Here is an 18,412-nt window from a genome sequence, read left to right as displayed (position 1 = left end):
GTGTACATGATAGAGATTTACAGTTTTATATACAATACTTTTTCTCTCTCCCCTGAGTATATATAAATGACCGTTCTCTTTGGTGTTAAGAATAGAATAAATTTTAATTTTTAAAAAGAAACTTAAAGTCAAGATGAGACATGGATGATTTGTTAGCTGAAGGTGGGGAAGGGAAGGCAGGCTAGATCAGGGCTGATGGGGGCCTTCACCCTCCCCCGGAAAATGCCAGATATTTCTGACTCGGGGGCAGAGCTCTGGCTGCCCAGGGCGGGAGAGTAAAGGGTGCAGGGCTCTCCCCTCCCACTCGGGGCGTCGGGCCAGGGCCCGCGCCTCCCACCGAGGCTCTGGCCGGTGGCCGAGGCTGGGGCTCTAGCTCCTGCGCGCCCCGTCAGTGCGGGGCACCAGGAGCTGTCCACGCTCTCCTCTGCTCCACGGCCGTTCGACAGCGCGCATTTTTGGGTTCTCCCTCCGCAGTTATGGGCGCCGCAGCTTCGTCTGCCCTCACCGGACTCAGCCTCCTCCAGCTCCGCCTCCGCCATGCGCTCCCAGCCTCGGCGCAGTCCAGGGCCGCCCGTTTCTGGGCGGCCGCGCTGGGACTGGCCGCCGCCGCGGCGCTGGGGGCCGCAGCCTGGAGCACGAGGGACCGGCGGCGGCGGCGACGACAGCGGAGGCTGCAGCAGGTGGGCACCGTGGCACAGCTCTGGATCTACCCCATCAAGTCCTGCAAGGGGGTGCCTGTGAACGAGGCTGAATGCACCGAGTTGGGGCTGCGCAGCGGCCACCTGAGAGACAGGTACCATCCCGCTCTGGGCACGACTCCACTCCCTGCGATCGGGAGCGGGCGGGGGTGGTAGACTCCTACATTAATGTACAAAATGCAAAAATACATTTTGACCTAGTCTTCGGTTGCTGGCTGTTTTCACAGTCTCCCAATGTAGTTGCTGAGGAATTGTGGCTCACAATTTCTGCCAAGTCTCCACAGCCCCTCGTGTGTCAGAGTGATGGAAAATTCAACTTTATTAAATGTTTATTGAACACTCGGAAATGGAAAAATCATTTCAGAGCACCCTATAGGTACTGTGACACACTGGTTAGAGTACCAGCCAGACCTGGAGTCCAGACGACCTGGGTTCAAGTTATGTCTTTCACACTCACTAGGGAGAGGGGTGACATGGACAAATCACTTAATTGCCCGTCATTGACTTAAGCAACTCTCAAAAGATCTCCTTCAGTTGTGTTGGGGATCTGCATTGTTCTATATTACTCTATATGAGGGTACCCCTTACATAGGGAGTTCCATGCAGTGATGAATAATAAAACCAGACCGAGGCGAAAATGAACATTCAGAGACTTTGTGAAAGCCGGCCTCTTTCCCTACCGCATACCCCTAGCATCCCCAGCTCAATGAAATCAATCAATCAATCTGTTATTCAGTCATGCTGGACTCTCTATGACTCCATTTGGGATTTTCCTTGCAAACTGGAATGGTTTGCCATTTCCTTCTCCAGTGCATTTTACAATGAGGAACTGAGGCAAACAGGACTAAGTGACTTGCCCAGAGTCACACACCTAATTGTCTGAGGGCAGATTTGAATTCAGGTCCTCCAGACTCTAGAACCACTGCTCACTATTCACTGCACCACCTAGCTGGCCTAATCAATCAGTCAGCAACCATTTATTTAGTGTCACAGTAGACAGAGTATTGGACTTAACGTAGGGAAGTGAAAATGTTATCTCAGACACTACTTGCCGTGTAACCTTGACCAAGTCATTAGTCTCTTTGGGCCTCATTTTCTTCATCTATAAAATAAAGAGACTGGATTTGGCTCCCAGGGGCTCTTCCACCTGTTGTAGATGCCAGTAGATGAAAAGTAATTTAAAAAAAAAACCAAAGTAATTCCTAACCTTAAGGAGCTTAGATTCTACTGGGGAAAGATAACTTTGATGCCATCTTCCAGGGGTCCTATTTTAGATGCTGCTGAACAGCTACCTGCATTTTAAAATCCAATTACCCTTGAATGGAAAATGGAGTTGAGGACTGGAAAGAGCCCATTCTGGTTAGTTAAGTGCGTAATTAACTTCTGGGCTCCTGCATTTCATGAAACTTGGGGTAATGACAAGTTCACAGATCCAGCTTCTCTTAATCATTATTTTCAATTTCCCCTCACATCTTTGGAAGAAATAGGAAAATGGAGAGATTGAATTTGCTCCCTTCCTCCTTGCCCTGCTCCCCTGCCCCATTCCTTTGACCAATGGAGGAATGAGAGACCTGAAAGGTGAGCAGCAAGGGGAAGAAGGACAGATCTGTTCTGGAAAATGAGATTGCAGAATTTGAATAATGATTGATTCCAGGAGGATGGCATGATGCAGTGGAAGTAGTGTTTTGGATTTCAAGTCAGAGGACTTGGTTTCCAATCTTAATACTATAATTTTACTGCTTCTGTGATCTCTGACAATTTAGTTCACTCCTCTGGGTTTCAGTTTCCTCATCTGTAAAATGAGGGGATTGGATTAAGTGATATTTAGGGTTCCTTCTGGGATCCTTTGAATATATTTGTCTTGTCTATCGATAAAAAACAAAACATTCAAATGACACTAGTAAATATTTTATTGGGTAAGGGAGGATTAGGATGGAGAGAATTAGGGACAGGATTATATCCTTTGACCCGTCTGGGAATGATATGACCTGTCTTTTAGGGTTCTGAATATATTAGGATGTTTCTGCCACATGAGTATGATATGAATGGTAATGTTGCACCAATAGCTCTCCAAACAATGGATGGGGGTATTTACATCCAAATTACTTCCACATATCCTTATCAGGAGAGTGTCCCTACAAATTCCAAATGTACAATTTGTATCTTCAGTGAAAATGCCCTCACTCACTTTCTGCTCTCCTTTCTCCAAAGCTAGGAGTCCTTGACCTCCAATGCCCCTCAAGAATAGCTGTTGTTGTTCAGTCTTTCAGTCGAGTCTGACTCTTCATGACCCCATTTGGGGTTTTCTTGGCAAAGATACTGGAGTGGTTTGCCATTTCCTTCTCCAGACCATTTTACAGATGAGGAAACCGAGGCACACAGAGTTAAGTGACTTGCCCAGGGTCACACAGCTAGTAAGTGACTGAAGCCAGGTTTGAACTCAGGACTTCTTGAATTGAGGCCTGGTGCTACTGCTCCACTTAGCTGCCCTCCCCCCTCCCCCCAAGAATAGCAGTGCTTCTTTATTTAATACAGTAATAAATTCACTGAATTTGCAATACAGAATAGGTAAGTGTATGGATAAGGGGCTTGAATTGAATTGTGAACTTGGCTCATTAATTTCTCACATCTGTAAACTGAATTTTTTGTAATAGACTAATATGCCTTCTTCTGTAGTCTTTATTTAGGGAAAGGGTGGAAACTTCCAAGTAGAAACTCTTTTTATCTAGTAGATAAATCATGAGAGGTTGCTTATGCTCCAAGACATGAAGTGAGTGGCCTATGGTCAAATGGCTAGTGAGCCTCAGAGAAAGGATCTGGACTAGGTTCTTCTAGACTCCAGGTTCAACACATTATCTACTATTTTGCGCTGTAAATAATAAAGAAAAATTAACATAAGACTTCATTACAGGAAATGCCCACCAAAGTTTTCCATGAATTAAAAATATCATCTCCTTAGGTTATGTTTGAAAATGATCAGGTTTTTGCTGTTATCCTTCTTGTTGTGAAATTGAAAATTAATTTTTAATTCTATTTTGTTAAGACTTAATCAAGTTAGATTTAATATTCTCCTTCACTGTTGTTTACCCTAGTAACTTCACCCACCACCCACACTCCAGAAAAACTAGATAAACCTAAAAGGTTAAATCTCATCAATTTGAACTCTTGTAGCAACTCCCATCATCTGCAGACTAAACCCATTGCCTGAGGACTACCCCTATCACCTGAGAATTGATCTCATCTCCCAGTGATGTAACGGGAAGGAGCTGAGAGGACCCTTATCCCACCTTTCCATTAAAATGTCTATCAATCAGGATTATTTTACCTTTGTCTGGTAACACATATGTTGTTTATGGTTAAGGAGGGATTTCAGGAGAGGTCCAAACAATTGTAATGTCAAGCTGATGTCAAAAGGTCTTCACTTTCTGACCAATGAGAACACCTACGTCTCTCAGATACAGCTATGTTGATTTTGCTCTGTCATCCTGTTAATCACCATAAAAGACCCTGCCCTCCCTCACTCTAGGTCTTTGGTTATTGAGAGACCATAGACCCACTTTATTGGTTATTGCTAACCAAGCTAATGCAGGTGGCCTAGTGGATTAGGTGCTGGACATAGAGTCAGGAAGAACTGAGTTTAAACAGTGCTTCAGACACTTACTAGCTGCATGACCCTCGACAAGTCACTTACCCTCTGTTTACCTTAATCCACTGGAGAAGGAAATGGCAAACCACTCCAATGTTTTTGCCAAGAAAACTTCATGAACAGTATTGGTGTGCTATGGTCCACGGGGTCAGGAATAGTTAGATATAACTAAACAACAACAGCCTAGTTAATAAATTGATCCATGCTTGGAACTTTGTCTCTCACACCACCTTCTAGCACACCATTGTTAGGTGGGTCTGAGATCCAGAGCTGATTCCATCACTAGAGGGAACTTTCGGTGTGAAATCTCTCTCCACTGATACAGATCGCATTGTTTTGTTCTGTCATTCCACTTGTGTCCAACTCTTTGTGATCCCCACTTAAGGTTTTCTTGGCTAAGACACTGGAGGGGCTTGCTATTTCTATTTTCAGCTCGCTTTATGGATGAGGAAATTGAGGCAAACAGAGTTAAGTGACTTACCCCAGGTCACACAGCTAGTAAGTATCTGAGGCCAGATTTGAATTTAGGAAGATGAGTCTTCCTGACTTCAGAAAGATCACACACAGATCACTTTACCCATAACATTGTTTTAGAGTTCACTCTGAGGAACTGAGGGCTTAAGTCCTTTTCCCATGGTTGTACATCTAGTGTATGTCAAAAACAGGACATGAACACAGGTCTTTCTAACTCCCAAGAGTGGCTTTCTCCCCCATTGTTATATACTATCTCTCGATACTACTTTTAAATTTCCATAACCTCAAGCAACTCATAGTGCTTTATAGCTATGTATTCATTTACTGTGTCATCATTGGACCTTGAAATCTAAGAGGTAATAAATTCAGCATTGCTCTATGGTACCATATTCTCTCCCCCTCCCCTTCTCCCTCTCCTTCTCCATGAAATATAGCCTCAGGGCACTCTGCTGTTGTGCTCTGATTATCACATTGTGCCTCCTGTTGCTGTGTTCTGATAATGGCAGATTTTGGCTCATCATCAATGAAGAAGGGAACATGGTCACCGCTCGACAGGAGCCCCGCCTGGTGCTGATTTCCCTAGCCTGTGAAAATGACTCCCTGATCCTCAGTGCAGCCTACACCCAAGACTTGATTCTACCTGTCAAAGTACCCACCACCAATGTGGTGAGGAAGTGCAGGTGAGGTGGGAGGTAATTTTAATATTCTTTCTTTGGGGACTTTACTTTGTATGCATTTAATAAATTAGAAACTTTAGGAAAGAGAGTTCACTGAAGAATTTTTGAAACACCTATAGTATGTAGGAGAAGAAACACAAAATGATTACTAGATATAGGTAAAAGGTACAAAAATAACATATCACAAAACAATTTCTATAGATTCTAAAGATTTGGAAAACTGAGGTTACTAGCTTGTTGAAGCAATATTACCTGCCCCCCCCCCCAAAAAATTTTAGTTCAGTCACAGAAGTTCCTTTGGAGCTGTTTTAATGAAATTTGATCTTCAGTAATTCCTTTGTACAAGAAATTTTCCTGGTTCTACATGGTCTCATGTAAACCTTTTGGTCTGAAAGGTTAAACATTTATAAATAGCCAAATATTAAGATCTCTGTTAGCACGTAACTGGTTTGGACAAAGGTTGAGTTTGCTCTCAATGGATGAAACCATCCTCCTATAGAGGATATGTAACCAGAGCCCACTCATAATTTCTTAAACACTTCTAGTTAATTCATAGAGATTCTAAGTATTCTTCATGAAGTCAGGGTCACTTCTGGCTTTTCTCCACTACTCTTTGTGTCCCTATTTGGGAATTCCAAAAGATATACTGCTTTCTAATTATTTTTGCCCCACAATCGTGTTTTTGCTACCAAAAAGAAGTGGAGGCCTATGTTTCAAACTAGAATTTGATTTTTTTTAGGTCAAACTTTTTTCTTTCTTGCGGTTGATGTTGGTGGTGGGGATTGTGTGTTGGGTTTAGGATTTTGAGTCCAATTGATAGAGTACTCAGCTTGGAGGCAGGAAAACCTGGTTTTGCATCCTCCTTCAGATACATATTAGCATTGTGATCCCAGGCAAATCATTTAATCTTTCTTAGCCTCAGTTTCCTCATTTGTAAAATAATATCTACCTCATAAGGTTATTGTGAGGATCACGGAATCAATGAATTGGAATGTAAGAAGGCACTTCAGTGGCCATCTGGTCCAACTCATACCCAAAAAGGAATCCCTCCTATAATACACCTGACAAATGATCAACCAACCTCTGTTCAAAGATCTCCAGTGAAGGGGAGTTCACCACCTCTCAAAAGTCACTCATTCTATTATGTTGTTGCTGTTCATTCATGTCTGACTCTTTGTGACCCCATTTTGGGATTTTCTTGGCAGATACTGGAGTGGTCTGCCATTTCCTTCTTCCATTATGGGCCAACTTTAATTGACTTAGAAGATTTTTCCTACATTTCCTCTTTGCAACTTTTACCCATGGCTCCTGGTTCTGCCTTCGAGGACCAAATGAAACAAGTGTAATCCCTCTTCCACATGACAACCTTCCACATACTTGAACACACTGATTATGTTCTCCCTGGGTATTGTCTTCTCCATTCTACACATACCTAGTTCCTTCAACTTGTGATCCTCAGAAGGCATGAATTCAGACTCTTTGCCATCCTGGTTTGCCCTCCTCTGGATATTCTCTTGCTTATCAATGAATGGCTTCTTAACTGTGACACCAGGAAGTGAATATAGTACTGCAAATGTGGTCTAACTTGGGCTAGGTATAGAGACACTACAGCCTCCTTATTCTTGAAGCTATGCCTTTCTTAACACAGCCCACTATTGCATTAACTTTTTTGGGGAGCTGCCACATGATATTGCTGATTCATATTGAGTTTGCAGTCCACTAAACCTTTCAGATCTTTTTCTCTTTTAAACAAACCGTGTCTAACTGTGCCTTCTCCTGAGTCAGATGATTAAATGGGAAAAGGTATATGAAGCATATGGCAAACCTTAAAACACTATATAAAGGTTAGCTGCTATTACTATTATGATTATCATCACTATCATTATGTGTTATGTATATATTATATAGACATATATTATGTCCTTGATCTTTAAATTTTTTTTTGTCAGTAGATTATAGATCTCTAACAACACAGCCAGGCTAGGGCAGAAGACAATAGAGATGATGGTTGTAATTGAAGTCATAGAATCTGTGTCCATTCTCTGTATGCTAGTTGGCCCAGGCCTAGGTGTTTTGTGCTCCTGGCCTTATTTGCAGACTTAGTGTCATCTATTCCTTCTGTTTGGAGAAGTTCTATTTGTTGAAAAACTTCCCAATGATCAGAGTTGTCCAGTTGTGATAAGGAGGTAGCGATTTCCACCAAATGAGGGATATTCAAGAAGAAATTGTATGACCGTTCATCAGGGATGTTGTAGTCCTGTTCTGGGATGGATTGTACTAGATGGCCTCTGAAGATGCCCCTTCGACTGAGATTCTGTGGTTCCTTGACTGAATCTACATCTGATTCATTCTACACTTGGGATGGGGTGAGAAGAGTCATTTCTGTTCATCAAGCTTAGCTCAGTATGTGAGCATAAAAATAAATGCTTATGGAGTGGTTACTATGGAAACTGTTGGCAAGTGGAGGGACTAGAAATTCTTATCTTGCCCCTCTCCCCTGGTGCCATTGACTCAAGATAAATATAAATCCTGCTAAGGCAATTATTAGCTGTCATCTCTACATTGCATTATCACCCCTTTTCTTAAACTACTCCAACTCCCTCCCCATTCTCCCAAATCCTCTTTCTCCCCAAAATGAAGCTGCCCATTAATGCTCATTAGTAGGTTGACATTTTACTGCCCAAGACAGTGATAGATGGTTTCTAAAGACTGCCATGGTGGAATCTAGCGGAGAGGAATGAGGGGAACTGTAGAAAGTGTGATTAGAAGGTAATTTGATATTAGATTGAACACATTGGATCTTGTACTTCCAAATGAATATTCTTTTAGATTAGTTCTCTTAGGAGGCTGTGAAATGATTGCTGTGGTGCTGTGATTATCACAAACATTCTGGGAATTCCTCCTTTGGAATGGCTTATAGTTCATTCTTTGGAATATTTGCAGTTTTGGTGATTCTTTATTCCTTGGTGTTGTTTTTGAGTTGTGTCTGATTTTTGCTACCCCATTTAGGGTTTTCTTGGCAGAGATGCTGGAATGGTTTGCTATTTCCTTCTCCAGCTCATTTTATAGATGAGGAAACTGAGGCAAGCAGGGTTAAGTGACTTGCCCAGGGTCACACAGCTAGTAAGTGTCTGACCAGATTTGAACTCAGAAAGATGAGTCTTCCTGGCTCCATCCCCAGCCCTCTAGTCACTGCACCACCTCATTGCCCTAGTTCTTTGGTGAGAAGTTTTATTTTTTGAAATAGGCAAGAAATTATTCTTGTGAATGAAGTGTGTGTGTGTGTGTGTGTGTGTGTGTGTGTAGTGGGGGTTGGGGCAAATGGGGAGGGAGAGAGTGTCTTTTATTATGCAAGCTCTTTGAGAGCAGAGATAGTTTCATTTTTTATCTTTGTATCCCAAGTCTTGAGCACAGTGCCAGGGCCTTGGAGATGCTTAATAAATGCTTGTTGATTGACTGATTAAGTGTTTGGCACATCCAAACAAGGTATGAATAGAATGCTATGAGAGATTGGTTGTGTAGTACAGTGGAAAGTACTGTCTCTAGTCAGAGGACTGGGGTTCAGATCTCTCTTCTGGTTGCTTACTACAGTTGCAGTCTTGGGCAAATCGCTTAGCCTGCCTTGGCCTCAGTTTCCTCCTTTGTGTAATGAGAGAGTTGGACTGGATGGCTTTTGAAGTCTCTTTGTGCATTTCATCTATGATCCTAGGACCTGGTCTAGCTCTAGAAAGCAGCTTTGAAAGTGGAGTTCAAAGGTTTTGGATTTCCTTCTGTTTCTAACGTTTTCTCTGAATCCCCTGAGAAGAAAATATTCTCTCATGGTATACGATGTGAGGATAGGTATAATGCAAGGTAGGGTGTGATGGGGAAAGAGGACAGTTCTAGACAAAGGGGCCTAGGGAAAGTTGAGTGGAGAGAGACACCTTTTAAGTAGGTGGATCAGAGGAGGTTATGCGGCAGCTAGGTAGCACAGTGGGTAGAGTGCTTGGCCTGGAGTCAGGAGACTCATTTTTTCTTGAGTTCAAATCTGGCCTCAGACACTTACTAGCAGTGTGACCCTGGCAAATCACTTAACCCTGTTTGCCTCAGTTTCCTCATTTGTAAAATGGGCTGGAGAAGGAAATGGCAAACCACTCTAGTATCTTTGCTGAGACAGCCCCAAATGAGGTCATGAAGAGTCAGACATAACTGAAAACAACTGAATAGCAACAGTCAGAGAAGGCTGTTCACAAAGGACTTGAGCCCTGAAAGAAGAGGATAATAAAATACTGAATTTATACATTTCACATCCCTCTCTCCTTGTTTAGAGGGTAGACTCCTAGAGAGCGTATATTATTTGATTTTTTTTTAATATTTGTATCTCAAGTGCCTTGGGTGACATTTTTATTTTGGTCTGGATCTGTAACTTTATCCACTAGTGGTGTCAAATTCAAATAGAAAGATGGGGCAGAGACAATAAACCATACATAAGGAACCCTTTGGACCACATATTAACATTATCTATGTTTTATTGTATTTTTGTTTATTTTGTTAAATTTTTCCTGATCATATTCTAATGTGGTTCAGGCTGCAGGAGTCCTGTGGGCTACATGTGGCCCACAGGCCCCCATGTTTGACACCTTTGGTGTAGATAATTCCCAGGAGGGAAGTTCCCTGACTCTACTAATTCAACAATTCAATCTCTACCTTGTACCAGACACAACTTATTAGACACTTAGGATAGAGATGAATTGAAAGTCTTTGGCCTCAAAGAGTTTATGTTCTTTTGAAGGGAGACATACAGACAGAAGTAAATACGACATAGACACAAGGTTGATACAAAGCATTTTCTGGAGAGTGGCATTAGCAATTGGCAGGGGTACGGGTTGTAGATCAGGATGGACCTCGAGCAGAAGGCAGCACCGAAGCTAAGCACTGGAGGAAAGCAGAGATTCTGAGAGCCTCAGAGGAAGAGGGAGTGCATTTTAGGCATGGGGGATAGCTGTTCCAAGGAATGGAAAGAGGCGATGGAATGCTGAGTCTGAACAACTTAAGAAAGCCCATTTGGCCGGAATGTAAAGTGCATGATGCACAGTAGTATGCAATAAGTCTGGAAAATTAGGTCAGGTCTGGATTGTGAAAGGACTTTAAATACTAAACATAGAGTTTTTATTTTTCCCAAGAGCCACTGGAATTTTCTGAGGCAGGCAATGACATGGTCAGCCTTGTGCTTTAAGAATATCACTGTGGCAGGTATGCTATTATAATCGACCAGGCTAGAGATGATGAAGGTCTGAACTAGACAGGTGACCATGTGAATGGGGAGAAGCGGATGGATGCAAGACATGTTGTGGAGGTAGAAACAAGAATACCCAGCGTAGTTTCTGGCACATAGTAGGTGCTTAATAAATACTTGTTGGTTATTAGTTAATACTTCATACTCCCATTTGATGTATTAGGAAAATGAAGCATAAAATGGGTACCTGTGTAGTGCAACTTGTTGTCAAAGCCAGAATTAAAACTTGGGTCTTCTGAATCCCCACTTGACCTGTCTTTGGAGTATGAAGTTACTGTTTCAGGGGCAGAGGAAGTATCTAATAGTAGTAATAAAGAATACATCTTTGTTCAATATGTCATGTCTACATTTTTAAAAGTATGTGTTCTGAGTTTCAAATTCTAACTTTTCCCTTCTGTTGCCTCCTGTAGAGTTCATGGCCTTGAGATTGAGGGAAGAGATTGTGGTGATGAGGCAGCCCAGTGGATTACCAGCTTTCTGAAGACTCAGTCCTATCGTCTGGTGCATTTTGAGCCTCACATGCAGCCAAGGAATTCCAAACAAATAGTGGATTATTTCCGGTCTATAGATAAGGTTAGATGAGAATGATTTTCCTTTGATATGTCAATTTGTAAATTATTTTCTTCATGGTTCCTGAGATAGATGGTGTATAATCTCCATTGGCCATTAAACCAGTGTTAAATCCATGACAGAAGTTTGCCGGAGTAGCCACAATGCCTCTAGTAGGTGAGAAAATGAGTTAAAAATACCATTTTTGCTACATTAGCACTGATTGCTGTTTTGTATTTTGAACACCTCAAATTTTATCTTCCTTAAGCTTCTGTCTTCTTATTCCTGTTAGAGCTGTGGTAATGATATGGTTTGAAGAAAAAGAAACCAGTAATGTTTGATTTGTGAATATTTTTGTTCTTTTGCTGTTGGATATGGTTTAGTCAAGGGGTGGAAGGTTGGAGGAAAAGGAGAAGGGGAAGGGAAAAAAAAATTCACGTAGAACCTACTATGTACCAGATATTGTGCTAAGAGCTTTACAAATATTATTTATTTGATCTTTAATTGTCTTCCTTTCACTCCATAGTAGAATATTACTTTGATTATAAAATTCTCCTACTGTGGTTGCAGTTATGTTGAATTACAGCATGTGTTTTATACAGTTGTTTACTCAGAAGTTGAAAAAAATCAGACTGACCCTCAAAGAAATAAGACTGAAGGCAAATAAGAATTGTAATAAGTAAAATTGAACTGGGGAAATGCCATGTGCCTATTAATGAAAGATGAATCATCAGTGCAATGTTTTGACTGGCAGAAAGGATACTGGGCAATTTGCAAGTTGTTAATTTTTTTTTAGGTTACTCTGATAAATCTTTAAAATATTGGAGCTGGTGGTGACTTTAAAGATTGCTTAGTCCAGAGGATTTGGGGTCCCTGGAGAGATTTCAGGGTGTCTGTGACCTTGAGCAGGAAAATAATTACATCTTTATTTTTACTAACTTCCAGTTATTTGAAAAAAAAACATTGTCCTGATTAGTCTATAGGATCCATCAGACTGCCATAGGGGGTCCATGAAACAAAAATAGGTTAAGAATCCTCAATCTAGTTCAACTCCCTTAGCTTAAAGATGAAGAAGTGGCAGCGCAGAGAGGCTAGCTAACTTGCCCATAGTCACACAGCTTGTTAGTAACAGATTGGCCTCTAGATGACTATTCTCATTCTCTTACAGGAGCTATAGAAGTAAAGAAATAAATACACAATATGCATTTACTTTTTTGTAGCCCATTTTATAATTTTACCTTATAAATACACATACAACACAGATACATACACGCATACATACATACCAACACTTTGAGAAATCTAATCTAAAGCCATTATTGCAGATGGATATCTTAATTCCAGTCACTGAGTTTTAACTTACCTGTGAGAAAGGAATGTTATACAATGAGCATTTACATGCACACACGGGTACTTTTGTAATAACTGTAATCAAATTTGGGGCAGCTCATATATATGCACTTCAGACTAATCCTTTTCTTCCCCCCCCCCTTCACTGTGCAGGTCCCTTACAGCGATACCAGCCCTTTCTTGATTCTCTCTGAGGCCTCCTTGGCAGATCTCAATTCCAGGCTTGAGAAGAAGGTTAAAGCAAACAACTTCCGGCCCAATATAGTGCTTTCAGGATGCGGGGTTTATGAGGAGGTAAAGAATAGTATACATCTTACTTGCTCTTTGATTTGTGTCTTCTGTTTTTTTATTCCAGATCTTCCACTCTCAAGTGTTTGATTATAACATTCTGAATAATATAACTTAGTAGGGCTTTTGTTTTTTTGGTATATTATGTAATTTGAGCCATACAACAACCTGGGGAAGTAGGTAAGGCAGTAGGAAGGGGGAAAGAATTTATTAAGTTTCTAATCTGTGCCAGGCACTGTGCTAAGTGCTTTTAAAAGTATTATCTCATGTAATTCTTACAAAACTCCTGGGAGGTAGGTGCTATTATCCTCATTTTTACAGTTGAAGAAACCAAGGCAGACAGAGGTTAAATGACTTGCCCAGGGTAATACAGCTAGTAAGTGTCTGCGGCCAAATCTGAATTCAGGTCTTCCTGACTCTGGGACCAGTGCTCTCTCCACTGTGGTACCTACCTAATAATACTACAGGTATTATTATCTTCATTTTACACATGAAGAAATGAAGACTGAGTGGTTATATGACTTCTTCTTGGTCTCATTGCCAATACATCTCAGAGATAGGATTTAAACCTAGGTTTTTCTGACTCTGAGTGCAACACTCTATTCATACCTAGCTGTATCATATATGGCTCTACCCTATCAGTCTGAACCTTTAGCATCAGTAACAGAATTAGTAGTTCAAAGAACAGTATAGGCAACTGAAGCAGGAGAAAGTTCTTGTTCACCTCCCCTGAATGTAGCCTCTAGGGAAGCCAGGAGTACATACGATAGTGTCTTGGTGTAAAGATGCTTTCTGCCATGCTGTGATGCCTCTGTCTTCCTTCCCTTGTCTGTGTCCCGTAAGATCTAACATTGTAGGATCGTAGATTAAGATATGGAAAAGACCCCAGAGGCATCCAACCTCTCATTTTTATAGAAAGTAAGTATAGCACAGAAAAAACACAGGTTGTAGTAAGGGTGCCTAGATTTAAATATTGGCTTTTTCACTTAGTATCTCTGTGGCCATGGGCAAGAAAAGAGTCATTGTGGCATAGTGGATAGCATGCTATCTAAAGTCAGAAAGACCTGGGTTCTAATTATGCTTTTGACACTTACTATCTGATTGACCATACCCAAGCCACTTGATTTTTTTTTTGAGCCTTAGTTTCCTCATCTGTAAAATGAGGAGGTTGAAAACAGCTTAAAGTATCTTTAATCTCTATTAGTCCCCCAAACCTCTCTGAGTCCAAATTTCCTCATTTGTAAAATGAGGATATTTAAAATTGAACTACCTCTGTGGAAGAGCTTGTAAGGTCTTTGTGTACTCTCTCTCTCTCCATATATGTGTATATATGTATATGTATGTGTATGTGTATATGTATATGTATGTGTATGTGTATATGTATATGTATATTCCTATATCATTGTGAGCTATTGTTACAGGAGTTCTTACTCTGAGTCAGCTGCAAAGAAAGCAGTGTCTTCCAAAGGCAGCTTGATAGTTTAATGTGTAGTAGGGCAAGTGTGTTTGTTTCAGTTTTTTTTTTTTCAACTAAGATAAACTCTTTTCTCAGCCCCTTTCCTGCATCATACCATAAATACCCTGAGTTGGGATGACTCAAGATTTTTCATCATGGTTATGAAATATCTTCAACTCTGCATGGCACCATGGTGGTGAATCTGACCTCTTAATCCATGGCATGACACTCTATAGGTATCCCTGAGATATGTGGGTGAAAGAGAAGGGCATTTGCTGATTTTGACTGTCAGATACTGTCTTGAAGTATCAGTGCCATGTTCACTGCACATTTTTTTCAATCTGTTTACCTTCTCTGTCATCTGTGTTTCTGGATGTTGTAGTATGTGGGCAAGTGAAGTACGCAGTGTTGGGGAGCAGAAAAGAAATGGATTTGGAGAAGACTTGGATTTGAATCCTGGTTTTGCTGCTTATTACCTGTGTGACCTTAATTACCTACTTGGGTCACTGTTTCCTCATCTGAAAATAAGAAAGTTGAACCAGATGACCTCCAAAGGCCCCTCCAATTTGAAATCTGCTCCTATGATCCCATCTTAAATTCAATCTTTTATAAGCTTTTGCTAGTAATACAGCTTCTTGCTTCAAGAGTTTACCTGGAGAGCTCTTATTAGCAGAAAGGAAAGGAGTCGTGAGGTCTAAATTTTAGTATCAGGTTTCTCAAACCCCAGTTTCCTCATTTGTGAAATGGGTGTTACAGGATCTGTTTTGTTTACTCCCAGGAGAGTGTTTTGATAGGCATTATTAGGTTATGAAAATAAAGTTCTCACTGACAGTGCCCACCACACTGTAGTCTGTTCATTCCCACTTGGCCACCACCACTTTCTGGATCAGCATCTCATTAAGCACTTGATTTGTATCTTATTATCTTATTTCCCCCACCCTTATCCAAGAGTAATAATAATAATAATAATAACTAACCTTTATATAGTGATTTAACATTTATACAACACTTTATATACATTATCTCCTTTGATCTTCACGACCACCTTTTGAAGTAGGGTATAAAAGCTGTTACTATCTACAGTTTACAGATGAAGACAGGGAGGCTCAGAGAGGGGGAGATGACCTGTCTATGGCCACACAGTAAGTGCCAGAAGTAGGATTCAAACCCAGTTCTCTCTGGAGTCTTAGCCTAGCATGCTTTTCACCATACCTGCTTGTTAAAGTAGCACCAGGCATAGAAATACTAAAAAATATGATTTCCCAGATGAAGTTGGAAGTCAAATATCATACAGTGATTAAACTGAATCTCTCTGTCTTTATATAATCATATATATATATATATATGCATATAAAGTCTCTATATATACAAACTCTCTCTCTCTTTCTCTCTCTGTCTCTGTCTCTATCTCTGTCTCTTTCTCTCTCTCTCTCATCTTCATTGAACTATCATTAATTCCTAGCTACCTACATTAATAGAGGAGAGAAGAAGCTTTGATAATTCAGTTTCAAAATAGACAATTCTACTCCCTCTCAGCCCCCTACCCCCTTGACTAAATCATGTGGTCATAGTTCTATAATTATCTGCATAATACTCAGAGATTTCCTTTCTGGGCCCTCCCCTAACCTCTTTTCTAATCAAGTAGAAGTCCAGACAGCCCATGGATAATTGAAAGTTAATAGTAATATTACCTCTGTTATTTTCCTACCAAAACTAAACTTCTTGCTTCTTCTTCACTTTTGTGAAGGGCCATATCTCGGCCTATTAGAAATCATTTTGTACAAATGTTAGATAATAACATTTCTTATTCATTCACCGGTGGTCTAAATTAACTAGATATATGAGTGAGAGTTAACCACTGTTGTAGAACACTTATTTAGAGTTTCCTGTTTCAAGTTGGGTATTAATACAGCACTGTGATTGACTCATTCTTGTTTTATGTTTATAAATCAATATTTTGTGTGTGTGTGTGTGTGTGTGTGTGTGCAAAGAGAACACAACTGATGTGCTTAAGACTACCTCCCTGAGTAGTCCTCTTTCTAGTTTTCCATGGGAGGTGGCATAGTCCAGTGGAAACACTGACTCTGGGTTTAGAGGATTTGGGTTCAAACCTTGCATCCTCAAATCCTATGGGACCATAGGCAAATCATGTCATTTCCCTGGCCTCAATTTCTTCTTCTGTGAAATGAGAGGGTTGAGCCAAATGCCTTCTGAGGTCCCTTCCACCTATAGTTCTATCAGTCTTCCTTTCACTAGCATATTTTTCCCCCCTAAACTTACTATATCCATTGCCTAATTTCTCATTCCCTTCTTAATTCTTTGTAGTTTTGGTACCATTCCCACCATTCCATTTAAGCTGCCGTTTATTAAGAACCACTAAAACTGCCCTGTCAAAGGCCTTAGCATACATTTTCTCATTTGAATTTCATGGTGAACCTCTAAGGTATTATTATCCCAATTTTATAGATGAGGAAACTGAGGCTCAGAAACGTGCCTGTCCATGGCCCATACAGCTGGTAACTGTCAGAGGCAGGATTCAAATACAGTTCTTTCTGACTTCAGGTCTAGCATTCTATTCATTGCGCCCTTTTACCGTGTCCAGTGGCCCACAGTACTCATCTTCCTTGACTTGTCTATAGTATTTGATTATATTTGATTGACTATTGATTTGATTGGTCCTCTTCAAGTATGGGGGATGAACAAGAACATAGTATTTGGCACTGGCTTTTCCTTCCTCTCCTTCCTCACTGAAACTCTCTTTTTCTTTCTGTTTTCTGACTCTTCCTTGTTTATCTCCTTCACCAGTTCTTTTTATAGGGGAGCCTAGGCTTTAGGGATGGAATCAATCAATCAACAAGCATTTATGAAATGCCTGCTATGTGCTAGGGGTGCAATAACAAAAATTAAATAGTACTTACCTCTATGAAGCTCACATTTCATCAAGGTGGATGGCAAGTTGGTCAGCCCATAAACATTTATTAACTCCCAGGTATTGTGCTAAGTTGTGAATATGCTTATGTAAAGTGTGTACAAAGTATATACAACATAAACACAAAGCTTTTGTGTGAGTGTGTGTATGGGGAGAATGACACTGTCAGCTGGGAGGAATTAGGAAAAGCTTCAGGCTGAAAATGGCATTTGAGCAATTTTAAAGGAAATAAAGGTTTCTAAGAGGCAGAAGCGAAGAGTGAGTGCATCCCAGACATATGAGATAACCATTGCAAAGACAGGGCTGAGACTGGAGTGACATGTGAGAGGAATAGCAACCATGCCACTCCGGAATTGTGGGAAGGGGAATAATGCATTTATAATACGGTCAGAAACGTAGGTTGGGGTCAGGTTGTGAGGGGATTTGGAGGCCAAACAGGAGTTTGTCTTGGGTGTTATTCCCCTGGGGGAATGATTATGAATCATTCTGCCGGGTAAGATGGGAAGGGATGGAATTAAGGGTACATGCAGGAGATGTTGGCCTTAGGAAGAAGAAGGTTCACCTCTTCGTCAGAGCCTGGAATAAAGGAGGAGAGAACAGGGAATAATTTCAAGGTGGTTTTTTTTTTTTATGTAGAGAAAAGGGAAGATGGCTCTCACAGCTCTTTTTCTTACTAAAGTACGAAGTGAGCTTCTCATGAGAGACTATGGGCAGGGAGTGGTATGGGAAACTTGAGGAGAGAAAGGAATGTTTGGATCTGCCTACGAGGAGTGGTATTTAGAATCATTTGGATAGGAGTAAAATTGAGATCCAAGTTGAGATTAAATAATATAAATGTGTAGTGGACCCAGTTAGCTGAGTTGCATAATTTCTTCTGTTTCTCCTTAGTAGTACATGAGTAAGAGCAGAACCTAATGGTTGGAATAATACAGGATTGGGGGTTGGTAATGAAGAAATATAATAATTCAAGGGAGGTAAGGGATCCAAGAATAAAAGATAAGGTCAAGTTAAAGTGGTTAACCATAAAGGTGAAAGTAAGAAGGGAGGAAAATGAAGTGAGAACAGGAATG

At 40.8% G+C, this 18,412-nt stretch overlaps 1 protein-coding gene across 2 annotated transcripts in view; it reads left to right on the top strand.

Moving 5' to 3' along the window:
- Positions 1 to 393: 393 nt before the first annotated feature.
- Positions 394 to 18,412, top strand: part of LOC114050098 (mitochondrial amidoxime-reducing component 1-like) — a 39,813-nt gene continuing 21,794 nt past the window's right edge. For both annotated transcript variants that reach the window (XM_027871657.1, XM_027871656.1), the window contains exons 1-4: positions 394 to 793; positions 5,325 to 5,498; positions 11,181 to 11,343; positions 12,823 to 12,963. In XM_027871657.1, the coding sequence (XP_027727458.1) occupies positions 477 to 793; positions 5,325 to 5,498; positions 11,181 to 11,343; positions 12,823 to 12,963 (795 nt within the window). In that variant the 5' untranslated portion in view covers positions 394 to 476. The remainder of the gene's footprint in view (positions 794 to 5,324; positions 5,499 to 11,180; positions 11,344 to 12,822; positions 12,964 to 18,412) is intronic.

The sequence above is a fragment of the Vombatus ursinus genome, unplaced genomic scaffold (assembly GCF_900497805.2).
Source record: "Vombatus ursinus unplaced genomic scaffold, bare-nosed wombat genome assembly UNPS02014798.1, whole genome shotgun sequence".
NCBI classification, from domain to species: Eukaryota; Metazoa; Chordata; class Mammalia; order Diprotodontia; family Vombatidae; genus Vombatus; species Vombatus ursinus.
The sequence above is the reverse complement of the archived record's forward strand: the minus strand, read 5'-3'. Positions and strand labels throughout refer to the sequence as shown.